At 36.5% G+C, this 15,579-nt stretch overlaps 1 protein-coding gene across 1 annotated transcript; it reads right to left on the reverse strand.

Annotated features, from left to right (window-relative positions):
* Positions 1-1,477: 1,477 nt before the first annotated feature.
* Positions 1,478-7,901, reverse strand: LOC120186362 (beta-catenin-like protein 1). The gene is made up of 8 exons (XM_039190316.1): positions 6,722-7,901; positions 6,535-6,619; positions 6,162-6,258; positions 5,832-5,895; positions 5,702-5,758; positions 3,925-3,962; positions 3,733-3,814; positions 1,478-1,748 (listed from the first exon to the last, which is right to left on the reverse strand). The coding sequence occupies exons 1-8, from the start codon at positions 7,769-7,771 to the stop codon at positions 1,659-1,661; spliced, it is 1,563 nt and encodes a 520-aa protein (XP_039046247.1). The 5' UTR covers positions 7,772-7,901; the 3' UTR covers positions 1,478-1,658.
* Between the last annotated feature and the right edge of the window lie 7,678 nt (positions 7,902-15,579).

Here is a 15,579-nt window from a genome sequence, read left to right on the forward strand (position 1 = left end):
ATTTTGTTTAATTAATTTTGGCATGACTTTTTTGGCATAATTTGTATGATACCCTTATGTGCATAACTCGACTTATAAATACATAACCGGACTAAGGGTAATACCCTTTTAATTTAAAATTGTCTTGAGCGACTTGTCTTAACAGATTAGAGAGTCGTTTTGACTATTTTAAATTAAAAGCGTATCCCGGAAGTGAAACAAAAAAATTGATTCGTCACCTAAAATTTGGAAACGAAAGAAAAGGAAATGTTCGTTTATTTAAATTTATCGAGAAAAGGTTGTTATAACTTTTAAGATCTGGTCTCGATATTTGTAAATAATCGAACATTCCTTATCTTTCTAAAACGACTCGGTAATTTTAATTTAATTTATTTGAGTGCTTTTGAATGTTTTTTTTAATTTATATCTTTGTTCTATGGGATCAAAAATCAAATTAAGTCCGAATTTGTAAAGTTCATTGCAAAGACGTTAATTAATCGACTAGGTACCAATTTAGGGCGTTGTAGGGGTGCTAATACTTCCCCACACGTAACCGACTTCCAAACTCATTTTTTGGTAACGCAAACCTTAATTTGTTTTTTTAATTAAAACTATTTTTTTATTTTTATTTAAAATGACAACATTTTTGGGTGCTCAATCACACCCTAATCAAAGATTGGTGGCGACTCTTCGAACCGTATTTTTCGATCATAAAGAAAATTCAAAATTTTTCGAAACGAGAGGTCTTTTAAATCGCATTTGTTTTTAAATAAAAAAGAGATAAATTAAAAATTAATGTGATTTTCAAAATCTCATTTTTTTCACTCTTTAAGAAAAAATCGTTTCGACAATCGTCATTGTGGTAAGAAAGGACATCAATAAATATTGCTTCAAATGGAAGAAAAAGAACAAAGGCGTTGGAGATAAACACGAAAGGAATTATGTTGAAAAATCCGAGTGTGTTGCTAGTGATGATCAATTGGTTATTTGTGATCAAATTTCATTGGTTAAATTAGTATTACTAGATAACATATTATGCAATACGTGCTTGTCACAGTTAATAAGGAGAGAAAGAGAAACTATATTTCCGCAAAGTTTCGATTGTTCAATTTGCCCCAACACTCGATACCATTTTATTACAAATGAAATATTTATTGCATGAGGATTCTTATTTAAATAAAGTTTCGATTTATTGAATTATACTTTGAGTTAGCAAGGATTTATCATTACTGTAGTTTTATTTTTCAAGGTGGGTCTTCTTCATTTTAAGTTATAGATTTCTATTTAAGAGGATCTTTTCATTAATAAAAGAAGAAAAAGAACCCATTCCTAAACATATGAGATTGGAGATAGGTCGTTCAAAAAGAAAGAATAGGGGAGGCTGTCCCTTACTTTAAGGAGAATAAATTGCTCAGCTCGTGCTCGTGACTCATTCGGTAAACACCCCTAAATTACGACTCAATTTTGCAATAACAAACTTGCATTGTCGGCCTCAATGTGAAAGTTCCCCGCAACATTTCTGGTGACTACAATCAGTTTAACGTTGTACCAGCAGCAATCCGGAGAAAGCTGATTAATTGTCTAAGCATTATCGTTAATTTAAGATCAAAAGAATCACAATGCTAAACTCACACGAGATCGTTCAAAAGATAATATAGTACAAAATCAGTAGCCGACAATTAGAAGGATGAAATGATCCTTTGGATCCTTGCTTGTGCTCGTTCCTTCTCTTCGGCTCCGTCTAGGTCACCGATATTGTCATGATATTCCTGTGTAAAATAAGATACCAAGGAAAGAGCAAAGCAAATATAAGATCCTCAAATATCAAACTGTCAGCCATCTGCAGCTACGATGTTTCTCATAACCATATAACGAAAACAAGAGCCAATATAGAGACTAGCCTACGTCTCGTTTTATATGGAATATAACCAAAATCAAATCAAATCAAATCATGTCCAATGAACGATTTTCTAGTTCATTGCTGTGATTCTCAAGGTTTTTTTTTTTGGTGATGTGATCAGACTTTGTCCAATGACACAGCAATATATCCACGTCCCAACCCATCCCCACTGCTATCATTAAGTTATCAACCTTAACTAATTTTCTTTTCCCCTCTCAATTGACAGATGAACACCAAGGAAAGTTAAGATTTGGAATTGCAAAAGAATGACAACGCCTCTTATTATATAGTATATACCCATGCAATAACGTCGTGCTTTGCAATCAATAAAAAGGAAACTAGAAAATAAACGATTTAACTAATGGAACATCCGCAACTATAAAGAAATACCCAGATAGCTGACAAGCCCACAATGCATGAAAAAAAATTATACATGAGCTGAAGCTCAAACTGCCAATGAAGAGGTCGCAGTACATGCAGAAAAGATCTCTCAGAAATGGGGAAAAAAGGAATTCCATGCTCCCAAGGAATAACTTTGCAGCTAAAATTGAAAAGAGGTCAGAAGACTGATATCATTTGCCTTTTATAAACACACACACGAGATAACGGCAGACTTATTCACCATGAATAGTCATGATTGTTAGAATGCTCTACCAAGCACAACCATCTTCAGCTTTGCTTAGCATAAAGGATGAGTGAAGATTGAAAGTTTGTTAAACAAGGTTAAAATTCACATATACTTTCCTACTTTGTAGCCTAACAAATACATTAGCAAAAGTCATTAGATAAACTTCCTTTCTATCTCTGCACTTTCGCCCTTATCTTTCCCTAATTATTTTCCATTTCTTGATCTTTCCTTTATTTTATCCCTATTTCTACCCACATTTTCTAATCTCTCTCACCATAAGTCTTTTTTCCCAGAATTGACTAAGAACTAAGAAGATTCCTCAAAGTGCACAACTATCTGCAAGTATCCTTCATATTTCCACCTTGGACAGAGAATGAATCACGAATCATCACCACACAGTCAAGTATCTCTTTGACAGGTTTCAAATTTTAACTCCATTTTTGTGATCAGACTTGTCACACCAAAGTGAGTTCCTACATTGTATAGTGGTTGTGCTCTTTAGGATTGTATGAAGCCTCTAGGGTCAAGATATGAGGGTATGGGAATCTAGGTGTAGGTGTGCCTCCTGGATCTTTGTACTTCTAAAATTTATGTTCTAAAACCTGTTTGAAAGTTGAAAAAAAGAAAGAAACAAGAAAACAACCCTAAGGCAATTCCATAAACCCTTGGGTAGGCATATTACAGTCCTTAAAAAATCCACATTAATATAATCTAAAAGGGTCAACCGCAAACCCTATATCATTGTTCACACTATTCACTGTCCAGAGCAGCAACATGCTGCCGTTTATTCATCACTGTTGTTTTCCCCACCTCCAAACCAAACTTTGTCAACCAAACACAGTTATCTTCTCGAACCAACCAAACACTAAAAAAAATAGTTCTTACCCAGCATGGAACCTGATTTTTTTAAATTCAAACAACTACCAGTTCTTACACTACATCATCACCTTATCACCAATACATATACAATCGGTCTCAGCCATAGCCCATATAAAAGTTCATTTGTTAGAAATGAGAAAACTTGAAGAAACACATAACATCTAAATTGCGCAATACCGTTAATCTAATGGTCAAAGTACAAAGTCATAGAGTGGTTATGGATCTTAACCATTTTATTAACAAATTTTCAATCTTTCATACTAAGCAAAGCCTTCAACAAGTTGATTTGTAACTGATTTCTTTCTACAAATTGTACAACTTATGCAGTTTTGAAGGGGAAAATTACCTGAAGTATATCCTTGATATCATTTTTAGTAAGCTTCTGCTGCTTGAGTAGTAATTCAATCCTTGCCTTCATTTGAGAGTGTCTGCACAGTATTCAATAAACTCAGTTGAACAAAGTTTACAAAAGAACATAGATTACAAACCAAGAAACAAAATACATAGACATGGCTGAGAAAAAGGATCAAAAGCTTACTCAGAGCACCAAAGATGACCTAGAATAACAGCAATCAACTGCAACCAAAACAATATAAGGTCAAAATCAATAATAAGTAAGCACATTGGTTAAAAAGATGTGTATTAAGAAAAATAATTAATTCAGAGTTGAAGATCACAGCTATGTTTGTTGTATAATGGATAACTGAATTTTCATTCAAATGAAATATTATAGAACTTAGACACGGATTCATTGTAGCCACCTGGCCTTTTTGCAGTATTTATGCTTATTCTCCAACCAGGAACTCGTTTTATTTGTTCACTCTTAGAATATAGAGGGACTTTTTAAGGACTTATATTTCCAAGTTTAATCATGAATGGCTTGACTGTTATAGCCTAATCAGTGTTGTCTGGGCACAAATCCACTCTAGGTGCTAGAATAATTATACTGCAGAAGATGCAGTGCACAAAAAATGCACTTGCCAAAGTGAGGTGCAATATGCATAAAAAATATGTATGTAAATAAGTCAGCGAATATATGTATTAATAAAAGCTTAAGATATATAATCCTGATAATGAACTCTAAAAATGTGGACCAGTTTATCATTCAAAAATGCAAAAAAATCTCTTTTGTAGTCCAATATGCATGATGATCACATGTTTTTATTTTTTATTTTTTTTGATAAAGCTGGGGTGAATACTCAAACAATGAGAAATGGTGATTTTGACTGAATAAGGAAGACAGCCCTAAGCTTAATACTTGGGTCTTTTGCAGTGAGTCATACCTAAATTTGATTGCATTGGGAAGTAGCAAGAGAAATTATCATGGAGAATCTCAAATAAAGATTCTATATCTCCATAGAGAGATTGCTGATACGTATAGACTCCTAAACCCTTCAAGAGAGCAGACTGTGACTAACCTTAAGGCTTGAAACAAAAACTAAACCATATATATTCAAAACACAATACGTGAAACCAAAAATATGTTTGGCCTAGTTATAATTTACTTAACCCTTTTTATGTATGCACGAAATCTTCTGATACCACCATTTTGGTACAATCAAGCCCGAAATAGGACGGAAAATGCTAATGTCAGCAACAGAATTCTTAACTCCTGTGTCACACCAGTTGATGGTATGACAACATATACAACTATAGTCAGAAAATAAAATTAAAAAATAATTTAATTTATTCAAGTTTTAATGAATCAAAACTTAAGTAAAACAAATATCCATCCGACTATTGCTCACTCTTCTTTGGTCTCCTCCTCAGCATCCCAATATACTGAATGGTCTTATTTCTTTGTTTTCCCTCTCTGTCTTTTTTTGCTTCCGGCCAAGACTAACACTTTTCTTCTTCTCCTCACACATGTCAACAGCTATGCTCTAGCTGTAAACCTATCCTCAAAATATCTAGAACCTTAAAAGCATCTTATTATTCAAATCCCACAAAACATCTGAATCTTAAAAATTCCAGATTAATATTGTCATAAATCTTAGACCAGCAAGCAGTCCAAGAATAGCTACCAAAAGAACGCAAACCAAAAGAAAGAAAGGCAAGCAGCATAGCTGTTGGTACAAGTGAATACAAAAACTAAAGAGTCTTGTACAACAATGTCAAAATGTATGCCAGCCTTGTTTAATTGTCAATTCACTATAAATATATATAGTCTTTGCAGCATTAGATTAATCATACGTGCAAACCATTTAAGAAGGATAAGCTAATTCCACCACAAGCATCCACAAAACAGGCCTGATAACTATACAAACCTCCCCTCATTAGGCACCAAAAAAGCAGAGAAAGAGAGAGAGAAAGACCTGAAGAGTGTAAAGTCCAGATTCAAGTTTCCTATTGTACTTTTCCTCTTCATCCATCTGCAAAATATAAGCCATGTTGTAGAGGAAGTCATCTCAAAGTTGAATGCAGACTAAAAGGTTCGTGGATTACCTCCAAATCATCAAGTTCCAGTTGCTCCAGTCGTTGTGTCTCTGCTTTAACTCTGTCAGAATATCTGCATCATTTAAATCCATAATACACTAAAATTAGTCATAGAAGAAAATCTCTATCCAACTTCATGGAAACGACCCCTGCAACTGTGGCCTATCTGGTCAAGAGGAAGAGGTACCCTTTTCTTGATTACTAGATATATCCCATCTCCTGCCCTCACATGAGGAAGAATTTTCTTTGCATATTAATGCCAACAGTAGGAGAAACTCAAGATTAATCCTATAATTTTGTGAAGTTAAAAGAAACAAAACAAGTGAAATAAGGCAATACCTTATATATAGTTCCATAAGGCGGTCTATCTTCTCACATTCATTCTCAACAAATTTACTTAACAACCTTTCCCTTCTGGAACCTCTCTGAATTCCACCTGGAAATAAGACCACAAGCATGAAAATGTGGCTGACTATTATTTGATCTATAAGGTTCAGCAATTGAGAAACGTGTTTCATTATAATGCTAAAAAGGTTCGTAATTAGTTGGTAACTATCTGCAGAAGCGAAATGCTTATGTGTGGTCAGTGCTCTAACTGACAGGTACATCATCAATAACCAGGTTTAGACCAGATCAAAAGTCCAACAGGAATCCAAAATAAGGCCATTTAAAATACTCGGCAATAGTGTCATGCTTCTATAAAGGCACTTACCAAACAATGATGCAATCAGTGATACAATGCGCTCTTCCAACTCCTCTTGGTACCTTTCTTTCTTGTTCTTCTTACTTATAGGAATCTAACAAATGCAGGAGCAAATGACATAGCGTTAGTTACTAAATGCAATTAGAAATGGATAAGTGCTCAAGAAATAAAGACATACACAGAGAGATGTACTTGCCTTACCCATAAAAGCAGCAAAGGCAGTCTTCAATCCCAAAACATCCACGAATCGCTCGCAAGCAGGTGGATGCTTGGTCATGGAAAAATCAAGTGCCCTGATGGCAGAGGCATACGCAGATTTCTTCTGCTTCATAATGATGATCATCAACTCCACCCCTTCTGCCTTAACGAACCTCTCCTTGTTCTCCAATGGCATCAATAAACAGCACAAGCAATCAAACAAATTCTCCAGCATTTCCTCTTCATCTGATGTCTTGGGATCCTTTGATTTATACATAGCCACCGCCTGCAGAACCACGTCCACGCCGTTCATTTGTCCCAATCTCTTCTGATTGGCAGGGCTATTTTGAAGCAATATGGCCAATATCTCAGAGGCGTACTGCTTGTTACTATCGAATTCCCTCACTTTGATCTTCCCCAACAACCATTTCAACAACTTGGTCCTCTCGCAGACCAATTCAGCCACGGCAGGCTTCACCTCTATCATGTTCTCGATGCTGGCCAGGGTGTTGTAAATAGCACTCATCTCATCAGGGTCCTTGTCCGATAAGCGTTGCAGATTCTGGACTAACAGCTCCAACACATTGTTCTCAATAAGAGAATCCACCAGAATCCTGGCGGGCTCGTCGTTGTCCTCCAGAACATCCTCGTCCGTCAAGTCCTCTAACAAATGCACAACGTCGATGGCAATGTCGGTGTTGTCGTGGGATAAGAGGTTGAGAATGGAAGGGATGGCGTTGAGATTGACCAGCTCAGGGTACAACTCTGGGGCGCCGGCAAGAATCTTTAGCTTCTCCAGCTCCTCGTGAAGCTCCACTTCCGAGTCGGCGAACCGCTCCGGTTGGTCCGGGTACTTAAGGCGGGCCTCGATGTTCTCCTTTAAGCGGCGCTCAAAGGAAAGGACTAGCTTCTTGAGGGAGCGGAGGTCAAGTAAATCGACGGCGTTTTGAGATTTCTCGACAGCTTCGAGGAGGGAAAGGTCGACATCATCCCCCATCTGATTGTCGCCGTCGTGCCGCTTTCGTTTAAAAGCATTGGAAACTTCCATCGTATAATTCTACCGCCTGCTCGCTTCTACTTCTAGGTGGGACTCGGAAATCCGCTGCTTTTCAGTTACGCCGTGAAGCGTTTTCTCGTTTTCTCTAGGGACGGCAGCCTTACTACCCTTCCCTTACCCTCAAATAAAAATATGGATAAAGTATAAGAATCATCACTTATTTTTCATATTTATATATATATTTTTTATTAAATATAAAAAATTAAGTACAAAATTTAATGGTTTAATGAAAAAATATGTACCTAAATTATATTTTGAAATACAATTTGATATTTATTTTTTTATTAAAATATAAGCGTTTAATGTTTTCAACATTATACTTTTAGGTGCGTCGACGTTAACTATTGTTAAAAATCCATGTTAAGTCATACGTGTCACATTCTAGTAATTTTGATAATTTTTATTTAAAATAAAAAACTATTTTTTTCAAATCTTAAAAAATAAAACTTTTAAAACCTTAATTTTAATCAATTTGTCACTGTCGACTACCACCAACTCCGTCAATTGGCCCAATATCCAAAAACGTGTGATTTGCCAACCAACCACGACCAAAACCCCATACTTTCACAATCGATTGAACACCTAAAAACAAAATAAATGAAAGATCTTGTTTTAGGGTTTCAAATCCCTAAAAATCTCTTTGGCCATGGTAATCAGCCATTTGATCGGATGTGGCGGTCAATCATTTGTCGTTTGGTTGGTCATGGTAGTCAACCGTGGCAATCGATCGTGGCAGTCGGCCTTTGGCCGTTTGCAGGGGAGTAAAACACGGGGGAGAAGGGAGAGTGGGTGCGGAAGATTTTTTTAATAAAAAATATTTTTTAAGAAAATAATAATAATAATGGTAGGCACCTAAATGTTTAATGAAAAAAAAATGTTAGACACCTATCTTTAATAAAAATTATTTAGACATTAAAACGTTTTCCAAAGCATAATTTTACCACTTATTTTTATATTAAGCCAAATTTAATTTACATTTTCTAGTAAACCTTAACTTTCCTACTTGCATCATATATATCAGATTTTTTGTTGATTTTTTTACCGTCCGTCACCTCTATCTTACGAACATGGAGTAAGGTGTCTGACAACCTCTTCAATATGATTCCCATGGATATCAGTAATAGTCTCGAACTATGATGTTGTTTTGTAAATACATGTCCTTATAGAAAAAAAAACATGGTTGAGCCTAGCAATTGATTTTTTTTTTAAATTAGGTTGAGCCTAGCAATTGCTTTAGTGACAGTATTAACATCATATCCTGAGAGGAGAGGTCCAAACCCTGAAGAACAGAGAGCAGCACTAAAGTCTTCATCTCCTTTAGCTTCCTCATTAATAGTTTTTTTCCCCTTGGATGTTCTTCTAACCATTCTTCCATGATATTATCCAATTCCTTTGCAGTATTCTTCACGGCCTTCTCATGGCCTCATCAACAGTTTATACATCTCGTTCAATGAGCTTTCCCCTTTAGAGGCTCTAATGTATTTCAAAAGCTCAAGTCTCCAGTTTGATAAAAGTTCTGGGGTTGTTATTTTGAGCATTTCACGCCAGTATAAGGGAAGAAACTGTTGAAAATTCAAAGGGTAGGCACCGAAAATTGAAAGCAAAATCCACCTAATAGAAATTGTCAAAAAGTAGATGATTTTGTTGAATTTTGGTAAAGGGTAAATTACCAAATTTAGTCATTATAATTTAGGGTATTTACAAATTAGTCCTTAAGTTTCAACTATAAATACCCTAACTCATTTAGCTTCAAAACCATCCCAAAGCATTCTAGCTTTCTTCCAATACTAGAGAGAATTTAGAGAGTTTCTTGAGAGTTGTTTTCTCCTTTTTTTTATCAAGAGAGAATTATCATTGTTTTCTCCTTGGTAGATCGAGAGATGTTATAATTCCTATCTTCTCATAGTAAAATTCTTCTACCTTTGCCCGTGGTTTTTACCCTAAATTTTTAGGGATTTTCCACGTAAATTTTGTGTCTCTTTTATCTTCATTTTTATTTTCTCAAATTATCAGTTGCGATTTTGCTCTATCCGATAGCCGTCTTCCGCAACAATTGGTATCAGAGCTAGATTAGAGTGTGTAATATCTGCTTATTGTCTTTGTGGTTGCCACCAAAAGGTGGATCCTCCAAACATAAGAAAATAAGAAGTTATTACCCATTCTTTGAAGGTTCCAGAGAACTATTCACGATAGTGAAATAGTGGGAGCTATCCGTAAAAGAAGCTATGGCAACGAAATTTGATATTGAAAAATTCAATGGAAGAAATTTCTCATTGTGGAAATTGAAGATGAAGGCCATCCTAAGGAAAGACGGGTGTCTAGCGGCTATCAATGAAAGGCCGGTGGATTTCGCAGATGACATCAAATGGAACGAGATGGACGAGAATGCTATGACAAACTTTCATCTAGCATTAGCAGATGAAGTATTGTCAAGCATCGAGGAGAAAAAGACAGCTAAGGAGATATGGGATCATCTCATCAAATTGTACGAGGCCACATCGCTGCACAATAAAATTTTCCTTAAGAGGAAATTGCACACTCTCCGTATGCCAGAATCTACTTCAGTGACGGAGCACTTAAATACACTGAACACCTTGTTTTCTCAGCTTACATCCTTAAGTTGTAAAATAGGAGAACAAGAACGTGCTGAAATTATACTTCAAAGTCTACCGGGATTCGTACGATCAACTCATCATCAACTTGACAAACAGTAATGTCACAAGTCTAGTCTTCGATGACGTTGCAGCTGCTGTTCTACAAAAATAAAATCGGCGCAAGAACAAGGAAGACAGACAAGTAAATCTGCAACAAGCAGAAGCGTTGACAACGATGAGAGGGAGATCAACAGAACGTGGCCAAAGCAGTAGTCATAAACATGGTAGATCGAAGTCGAGGAGCAAGAAGAATTTAAAGTGCTACCACTGTGGAAAGAAGGGTCACTTGAAGAAGGATTGTTAGAGTCTAAATAAAAACTCCAATCCACAAGGTAATACCGCAAACACTTCAGATGATGGAGATGCTCTATGCTGTGAAGCGTCAACCACCGTGGAAGGCAGAAAAAGATTTGCAAATATATGGCTCATTGATTCGGGAGCGACATATCACATGACCTCAATAAGAGAATGGTTCCATCATTATGAACCTGTCTCAGGATGATCTGTGTATAGTTGCAATGATCATGCCTTAGAGATCGTTGGTGTGGGAACCATCAAATTGAAGATGTATGATGGAACAATTAAAGTTGTTCGAGATGTGCGCCACGTGAAAGGTCTGAAGAAAAATTTATTATCCTACGGATTGTTGGACAATAATTCTAGCAAGATTGAAACACGGAAAGGAATCATGAAGGTGTTCCGTGGAGCGCTTGTGGTGCTGAAAGGTGAAAAGATAGCTGCAAACTTGTACATGCTGAAGAGAGAGACATTGCTAGAAGCAGAAGCCTCTGTTGCCTCATGTAGTTCAGATTCTGCAATGCTATGGCATAAGAAACTTGGACACATGTCAGAACAAGGAATGAAAGTCCTTGTGGAGCAAAAGCTACTTCCAGGCTTAACAAAGGTATCACTTACTTTATGTGAGCATTGCATAACAAGTAAGCAGCACCGGTTGAAATTCAACATATCAAATTCTAGAGGCAAAAGTGTTCTAGAACTGGTTTACTCTGACGTATGGAAAGCAACAGTTACATCCCTAGGCGGAGCAAAATATTTTGTCTCATTTATTGATACTACTCCAGGAGATGTTGGGTGTACCCTATTAAGAAGAAGTCCGATGTGTTTTCAACTTTCAAAAACTTCAAAGCGCGGGTGGAACTTGATTCTGGAAATAAAATCAAGTGTTTCAGAACAGATAATGGAGGAGAATACACAAGTGAAGAATTTGATGACTTTTGCAGAAAAGAAGGCATCAAAATACAGTTCACAGTGGCGAACACTCCTCAACAAAATAGAGTGGCAGAGCGGATGAACAAAACCTTGTTAGAAAGAACAAGAGCAATGTTGAGGGATGCAGGCCTAGAAAAATCATTCTGGGCAGAAGCAGTCAATACCGCCTGTTATTTGGTGAATCGAGCTCCATCAACTACAATAGAGCTGAAGACACCAATGGAGATGTGGACTGGAAAACCAGCTGATTATTCAAACCTCCATATATTTGGAAGTATAGTGTACGTGATGTACAACTCCCAAGAAATTTCAAAGCTGGATCCAAAATCCAGGAAATGCGAATTCTTGGGGTATGCTGATGGAGTAAAGGGGTATCGCTTGTGGGATCCCACTGCCCGCAAAGTGATCATTAGTAGAGATGTTATCTTTGTAGAAGATAAACTACAAAGAAAAGAAGACGATGATAGCGCTGAAAAGTCAGAGACTACTCAGATACATGTGGAAAAAGAGTTTGAAGAAGGAGATTCTTCTGAAGCAGAACCAGCACATGATGAACAAGAACCAGAGAGTTTTGAAGCTCCAACAACTCGTCGATCAGATCGTGTGAGAAGACGTCCCAATTGGCACTCAGATTATGTTATAGAAGGTAATATTGCATACTGCCTTTTAACAGAGAACGGTGAGCCATCAACATACCAGGAGGCAATAAACAGCTCAGATGCTTCACTGTGGATGATGACGATGCAAGAAGAAATCGAAGCCCTTCATAAAAATAATACATGGGACCTTGTGCCACTACCACAAGGAAGGAAGCCAATTGGTAACAAATGGGTCTTCACAATAAAGCGAAATGGTGACGATCAAGTTGAGAGGTATCGTGCAAAACTGGTGGTCAAAGGATATGCTCAAAAAGAATGTATTGATTTCAATGAAATATTTTCTCCTGTGGTTCGACTAACAACAGTTCGTGTAGTTTTGGCAATGTGTGCTACATTGAACTTACATCTATAGCAGCTAGATGTTAAAACAAATTTTCTTCATGGAAATCTTGAAGAAGAGATTTATATGCTCCAGCCTAAAGGTTTTGAAGAAGAAGAAAAGAAGAACTTGGTTTGCAGGTTGAACAAATCTCTGTACGGTCTAAAGCAGGCGTCGAGGTGTTGGTATAAGAGATTTGATTCCTTCATTATGTGCCTTGGATACAACAGACTTAACGCAGACCCTTGTGCTTATTTCAAGAGGTCTGGTGATAACGATTTTGTTATATTGCTGTTGTATGTAGATGACATGTTGGTTGCAGGACCCAACAAAGATCATATTGAAGAATTGAAGGCACAACTGGCTAGGGAATTTGAAATGAAGGACTTGGGATTAACAAACAAGATTCTAGGGACGCAAATTCATCGAGACAGAAGTAATAGGAAGATTTGGCTTTCACAAAAGAATTACTTGAAGAAGATCTTGTCACGATTCAACATGCAAGATTGAAAGCCAATTTCTACCCCTCTTCCTATTAACTTAAAGTTATCCTCCAGTATGAGTCCTAACAGTGAAGAAGAGATGATGAAGATGTCTCGAGTACCGTATGCATCAGCAGTGGAAAGTTTAATGTTCGCTATGATATGCACAAGACCAGACATTGCACAAGCAGTGGGAGTGGTTAGTCGGTACATGGCGAATCCAGGCATAGAGCATTGGAATACAGTAAAGAGGATCCTGAGATACATCAAAGGGACCTCAAATGTTGCATTATGTTACGGTGGATCAAACTTATTAATCAATGGGTATGTAGATTCTGACTATGCAGGGGATTTGGATAAAAGCAAATCTACTACAGGATATGTGTTCAAAGTTGCTGGTGGAGTTGTAAGCTGGGTTTCAAAATTGCAGTCAGTTGTGGCTACATCCACAACAGAGGCAGAATATATAGCAGCTACACAAGCCAGTAAAGAAGCAATTTGGTTGAAGATGTTATTGGAGGAGCTTGGACACAATCAAGAGCATGCTTTTCTTTTTTTGTGACAGTCAAAGTGCCTTGCATTTAGCAAGGAATCCATCATTTCATTCAAGGACAAAACACATACGAGTTCAGTACCACTTCATTCGTGAAAAGGTGGAAGAAAGAACAGTGTATATGCAGAAGATCCATACCAAAGACAACATAGCAGATTTCATGACAAAGGCGATCAACGCTAATAAATTTACTTGGTGTCGATCCTCGTGTGGTATGTCAGAGACGTAAACAACATGAATGTACAAGGTAGAAAGAATGGTGTGAAGATATGATTATTCCAATCAAATCTTCAAGTGGGAGATTGTTGAAAATTCAAAGGTAGGCACCGAAAATTGAAAGCAAAATCCACCTAATAGAATTTGTCAAAAAGTATATGTTTTTGTTGAATTTTGGTAAAGGGTAAATTACCAAATTTAGTCATTGTAATTTAGGGTATTTACAAATTAGTCTTTAAGTTTCAACTATAAATACCCTAACTCATTTAGCTTCAAAACCATCCCAAAGCATTCTAGATTTCTTCCAATACTATAGAGAATTTAGAGAGTTTATTAAGAGTTGTTTTCTCCTTTTTTTTATCAAGAGAGAATTATCATTGTTTTCTCTTTGGTAGATCGAGAGAGGTTGTAATTCCTATCTTCTCATAGTGAAATTCTTCTACCGTTGCCCATGGTTTTTACCCTAAATTTTTAGGGGTTTTCACATAAATTTTGTGTCTCTTTTATCTTCATTTTTATTTTCTCAAATTATCAGTTGCGATTTTGCTCTATCCGATAGCCGTCTTCCGCAACAGAAATCGTAGTTATGGCCGATGTCTTTCTCGCAAGCAAGTTTAGGTCGCGAGGACACTGCTACGTCATGGTTTGTAAATATTTCCTTGGCCAACTCCGAACTACTGACCACCATGGCTGGTTGCATGCTGATCCTGATGGAAAACATTGGTCCATGCTTGTCGGTTTAAGTCTCCCAGTGCCAAGTATGGAAGCTTGTATCCTGCTAATACATGGAGATGACCGATTAAAGGTTATCTTCCGCCAGCTTCTGGTGGTTTTTGAGAGTTCAAAGACTTTCTAGATCGACGATAGACCGTTCAAAGCTTGAATTGTTGCTCTATGTCCGTCAGACAGAGCTGATCCGCAACAGAGAAGATGAACAAGAAGTTGGGGTGTGGTGAAGCTAGGGTTTCGGAAAAAAACATATTAAAAGAAATGCATAAGTATAATAACAAAATTAGTACCCAAAGTTTATACAAATAGTCACTTTGTTCCATGTTCTTTTTTAAATAATTTTAACCCTCGACATTTTAATTTTGGTCAAAATAGTCTATATTTGATTAAAATCGTTAATTGATTTACGGTCAACACATATTACTAAAATGATATTTTTACACGTATTTAATTGATGCAAAGTGATTCCGTGGTCTAGAAGAGGGCCTAAAGACAACATCTATCTCTAAGATATGGTCTAGAAGAATATTACGATTCCAACATCTATCTTTGAGACATGGTCTAGAAGATTATTACAATTTCTTGCTAAACATCTTTATTTAAATCTAAATCATGTCCTAAATTCAAGCTTTATTGCACTCTTCGATCAAGTCCTTCAAAATTTGTCTTGAAATAATAAATTATATATAAAACATGAATCTCAAACATAAGGGCTATATCTTAATATAGAACACCTAGTGGAAAAAAAGGCGCATTTCAATAGAAGATTCAATGGCTTTCCTTTTTTTTTCTTCTTCTAATTAGATAATCAAATAAGTCTTTTTGTCCTAATTAACCGTAAGGGAAGATTATTTCATTAAATACATTGAGTTTTCCTTTTTTTTATTGTCCATAATCAGAGTTAGTGACACCTCTAAATTTTGTTAAATCTTAGGAGTAAAAAATTATGACATGAGT

The sequence above is a fragment of the Hibiscus syriacus genome, unplaced genomic scaffold, assembly GCF_006381635.1.
Source record: "Hibiscus syriacus cultivar Baekdansim isolate YM2019G1 unplaced genomic scaffold, ASM638163v2 tig00113338_pilon, whole genome shotgun sequence".
Classification (NCBI taxonomy): domain Eukaryota; kingdom Viridiplantae; phylum Streptophyta; class Magnoliopsida; order Malvales; family Malvaceae; genus Hibiscus; species Hibiscus syriacus.

Excerpts from the sequence above, each read along its gene's own strand:
- LOC120186362 (XM_039190316.1), bottom strand. The coding sequence starts at position 7,771 with ATGGAAGTTTCCAATGCTTTTAAACGAAAGCGGCACGACGGCGACAAT. Across the intron at positions 6,620-6,721 it reads TTGCTGCTTTTATGGGTAAG|ATTCCTATAAGTAAGAAGAA; the intron begins GCAAGTACATCT and ends TGCATTTGTTAG. Across the intron at positions 3,963-5,701 it reads CTGGACTTTACACTCTTCAG|TTGATTGCTGTTATTCTAGG; the intron begins GTCTTTCTCTCT and ends TTTTGGTTGCAG.